General features: G+C 54.4%; 1 protein-coding gene across 1 annotated transcript in view; it reads right to left on the bottom strand.

Moving 5' to 3' along the window:
* ITGB7 (integrin subunit beta 7) overlaps positions 1–4,652 on the bottom strand; it is an 18,141-nt gene that overhangs the window by 450 nt on the left and 13,039 nt on the right. The window contains exons 6-14 of the mRNA XM_015559605.1: positions 4,378–4,536; positions 3,998–4,093; positions 3,765–3,854; positions 2,593–2,739; positions 1,927–2,117; positions 1,350–1,573; positions 908–1,127; positions 599–807; positions 120–280 (exon numbers count right to left, since the gene is read on the bottom strand). Of these exons, the coding sequence (XP_015415091.1) occupies positions 120–280; positions 599–807; positions 908–1,127; positions 1,350–1,573; positions 1,927–2,117; positions 2,593–2,739; positions 3,765–3,854; positions 3,998–4,093; positions 4,378–4,536 (1,497 nt within the window). The remainder of the gene's footprint in view (positions 1–119; positions 281–598; positions 808–907; positions 1,128–1,349; positions 1,574–1,926; positions 2,118–2,592; positions 2,740–3,764; positions 3,855–3,997; positions 4,094–4,377; positions 4,537–4,652) is intronic.

Raw genomic sequence — 4,652 nt, 5'->3', positions numbered from 1 at the left:
GGGGGGGGGGGGGGGGGGTCAGGGGTCAGGGCTGAGGGTGGGATGAGACAGCTGGGGCAGAGGACCTAACCCAGGAAAGCAAGTGAAAACCAGCCCAGCGGGCTAGGAGGCAGTCTCACCTGCTTCCAGTTGGGCTGCTGCTGCTCCTTCTCAAAGCGCTTGTATTCTCGGCGGTCATAGATTTCCACGGAGAGCCGATAAGCCAGGACCAGCCCCAGTCCCACTGCCACAATGCCCCCCACACAGCCTAGCACAATGGCCTGGGTGTGGTCTGCTCCCTCTATGGGGGTGAAACAAAGACTTCTGGGCAGGTGGGACACAGATTGAGCAACAGTTGCCCAGTGTGTGTGCAGCCCCATCCAACCTCCCCGGCCGTCCCTGTCATTGAAAACAAAGGGAACTCAGCGGGTTTGTGTTCAGTGCCCAGTTTTTTAGCCTCCACTTGATCCATTACCGCCACTTTTGCCTGGATTCTCAGCTCTGCTTCAATCCCTAGTCTGGTTCCTCTGTCTTTACCTCCCCAACCTGAGTTCTGAGGCCCCGCCCATCAACCTTCATGGCTCCATTTGGCATGTCCAAGGCATCCCTGTCCACTTACTCTCTTGGGGTCTTACTCTCAGCATGACCCTGCCTCCGGCTTCCTCCTCCACCAGGAAGAAGAACAGCTGGTTGTCCAGGGTCCTCTCTTTGCACCAGCCGTCATCCAGCATAGGGGCCACAGCCAGAGTCACGTTGGTATGGGCACAAGCCGTGCTGCAATTGGTGGCCAGGACACCAGTCCCAAAGGCCCCACACTCGGCACAATCCCTGTCCAATAGACGCCAGTAAGTTACTGACTGGCAGTTGTCACCCACACCACATGGAGGAAAGCAGGCAGGGGCCCCAAGTGCCAGGCCTGAGGCCTCACCTGTGTGTCTCGCATGGTGTCTTGCAGCCTGGGCACTGATCACATAGGGCACCGTAGTAGCCGTCCAAGCACTGGCAGCGGTTGCACTTGCAATGTCCATGCCCACTGCAGAGCCTTCCCTCAGGACCGACGCAGCCATCCACGTCCCCACTGCACTCACATGCTCTGCCCGTGCGGTTGGCGTGACAGTGACACACGCCACATTGGCAGAGTCCAAAGCCTGGAGCAGAGTCACGCACAGGGTGACAAACATGTTCCACACACGCAGTGGACATCACAGCCTAGAGCTGACCTGTTCCCGTGCATCCGGTCCCCTCTCAATATGCCACATGTGTGCCCCAGCTCCTACACCAGAATCTCTGTACTTGCCCTTAGGTCCCAGAGCCTAAATACCCTTCAGAGCCACTCTGAACCCTCCCTTCTCCCACAGGCCCCCAGGTACCTCCACAGAGGATGCCCTCGTGTCGCTCACAGCTGGCATCGTCACACTCGCACAGGCGCCCAGAGCTCTGTCCGCTGCAGCTGCAGCGTCCACACTGGCATCGTCCCTTCCCGCTGCACAGGGGCCCTGTCCCATTGGGGCCCCGGCACCCAGATTCCAGATCTGGGGAGGACAGCTCAGACTCAGAGCACTCACAGAGTCGACCCAGGCGGCCTGGGTCACAGCTGGGAGGGGAAAGAAAGGGAGAGAGAGGTGGGTCCGAAAGTTTGGTCATTCCTTTACCTGTCTTTCCCAGGATACTCTAAACCCAAGGTCTCCCAAGAGTTTAGATGGTGGCTGAAGGGATGTGGAATATAGTAAAGTACCAAGGAGTGGAGGAGCAGAGTGAGTCCTGGTGGAGGGGAGGGTCTCAGCATTCTGGGAAGCTTCAGGAGATAAAAATCAGGGTGCAGTGTAGGGATGTGTAGGAAAAACTTGTCTAGAGATGCCAGTGGAAGAATAGAAGGCAAGGGAGGAGAAATACAGGGGCTGTATTTGTGGGGGGCTACATAGGTGGCGGGAAGCTAGCGGCCCTCACCTGCACATCCCGCATTGTAGGTGCCCGTGGTCACTGCAGTGGGGCGCTGGGAGCTGGGTGTCATTGCAGTTGCAATCGCACAGTGTGTGCAACTCCACAGTCAGCTCCTCTGAGAAGCCAAGAGCTCGGAACTTCAGAAAATGGGGCCCTGGGAGGCAGCGGGTAGCTTGGAAAGTAACCAAAAAATTCACCTGAGGGCAGAATGGGCAGAAATCAGACTAAACTCATACATGCACCCCTGTGCACAGGGGCACACACCCCAAACCTATGGATCATCCAGAACCCTACTCCTTAGTAAATTAAGGGGCAGTCAATGCTAACACCCGTCTCCTAGCAACATGCTTGAAGCTAATCATTAAACCCCTTCAGAAAGGGTGGATGGAGAACTTCCTCAAGTTCTTGCATTGTTCTCTGTGCCTGCCCCCATCTTTTCCTTCCTGCCTCAATTTCCCACTCCCACCCCCACTTCCTTCATTCTGCCTATTTTTTTTAAATTGATTTTAGAGAAACATTGGTTTGTTCCACTTATTTATGCATTCATTGGTTGATTCTTGTATGAGCCCTGACCAAGGATAGAACCTGCAACCTTGGCATATTGGGGACGATGCTCTAACCAACTGAGCTACCTGGCCAGGGCCCCTTCTGCCTATTGCAACTGGCTCTCACCGTCTGGTTGATTCGGACATGGTTGCACTGGCCCCGGTCCCCAGGCTCACCAGCCCTCTTCTCAGGACCCCCACACTGAGATTCATAAGAGATGTGGACCCCCGGAGGGAGTGGAGAGTGTTCGAGGGTCACAGTGGATGACAGACTCTGTGGGAAGAGAATGAGTGACCACATGAAGGTGGACTCTGACCCCACCTCATGCCCTCTCCAGCCATTCCAGATTCTGCCAGAACCCTGCCCTCAGCCCACCTCAAGGCTCTGCCTAGTCTGGAGGCATCTCTGGAGGAGGGACCTGCGAGAACCTCGAGGGGAGTACAGGGAGATCCAGGGCCTCTACTAGCACGTCAGTGCAGCTGCAGCCAGGGAGCCAGGGCTTGCTAGGGCTCAGGGGCTGGCCAGGCACCGTAAACATGCAGCAGCTGTGTTCTCAAATCCCAAATCAGGACATATAACCTGTGTACATACAAGGTCTAAAGGGCAATTCTCTCAGACTTCGTCCCGGAAAATTTGATACCGGCACAGGTTTTCTCACTGTGGTTTTAGGAAATGGTTCCTGTCATCAAGAAGCCTACAGTCTAGTTACAAAGATAAGACCTAAACCAAGAAACACTTAAGAATTTTTATGGTTCCTCCTACCTGTAAAACTATGTTTCCTGTGAAGAATATCTGGATTGTTTATAAGCTTAATGAAAGCAGGTTCTGGATATTATATCATTTATGTACAGACTGACTAGAGGACAAATCCAGCCCTTCTCTCTTTTATCTGAGTGACCTTGGGTGAGTCACTGAGCCTCCTGTGTCTGTACCCCCATCTATAAAATAGGGATGGTAATAGTTACCCAGCAGCAGGTTTTGTGAGGTTAAATGGGAAAGCAATCGAAGTATGTGTACTTGGCATGTAATAAAAGCTCAATGAATATTACTTTCCTTCCTTGCTCAGAGCTGGGCTCCATTCTCTCCACAAATCAGACGCTTAAGATTTGTGAATGTAAGACTGATTGAGTGAATGAACTATTAAGACAACCCTATGCAAGCTGCAGGTAGGAGCTGTGGTGGGTTACCCAAAAAGCAATTATTCCCTCTTAGTTCTGCCACCCCTCTTGAGGGCCCTTTCCCACCTTGCCCCAATGTCTGCCCTCACCATCCTCCCCTCGCCCTCCTCAGCTCCTCACATTATAAGCGTCCATGATGAGCTGTACCACATTGCTGGAGTTCTCACTCAGCTCCCCCACTGCGGACTTAGGGATCAGCTTACTCAGCTCCTGAATTATGAGGAGTTGAGGGAAAGGGTGGGTCACAACTCCAGAGAAATGGGCTTCAGGGGGTCTGGAAGGAGGGCATATGGGGGAGAGAAGAATGGGACTTTGAGAGACTTGAGGAAGGTTCAGGGTGGGAGGGGTCTCACCTGGTAGACAGGCAGTGTGGCACTGGTGACAGCAAAAATGGGCTGGATGTTTGCTGCAGAGAGAGCCTGGGCTACCTGACCCACAGAGGGGTAGTCCTGGAGCAGGGAACAGGGACAAGGTGAGCACCGCAGGTCCTCCAAACACTCCAGGTACCCTCAGCCCAGGAAATCCAGGAGCTGGGGTTTCACCAGCTACAGGAGCCCTGGGGCACTTGGCAAGGGAAGGATGGGGGGGAGTCTGAGCAGCGGGGGGGTGGAGCTGCTGGGGAAAACAGATGGGTGGTTACCAGCGAGGAGAATGAAGCTGGGGGGATGGGGGTCCTGGGAAGAGAGGAGGTGGGGCTCAGACAGGGAGGGACATGGGACTAAGATGAACTCACAAACTCTGGGCTGCGACTATAGAGGCCATTGCTGTCCAAGTGGCAATGCCCATCACTGGGCATGAAAATGCCACCCAACTTTCCATCCCCGGCTGTGTGGAACGTGTCATCTGAAGTGAACACCAGCAGCCGAGACACATTTCTCCAGCCAATCTGCTCCTAGGGTAGGGTGGGGGTAGGCTGTGCACCTGGGCATGGCCCGTGAGCCACCCCAGCCAGCAATGTGAGCCAAGGATTTGGCCAGCTTCATTCTGAGTCAGTTTGTGTACCCCTGC

The sequence above is a fragment of the Myotis davidii genome, unplaced genomic scaffold (assembly GCF_000327345.1).
Source record: "Myotis davidii unplaced genomic scaffold, ASM32734v1 scaffold233, whole genome shotgun sequence".
NCBI classification, from domain to species: domain Eukaryota; kingdom Metazoa; phylum Chordata; class Mammalia; order Chiroptera; family Vespertilionidae; genus Myotis; species Myotis davidii.
The sequence above is the reverse complement of the archived record's forward strand: the minus strand, read 5'-3'. Positions and strand labels throughout refer to the sequence as shown.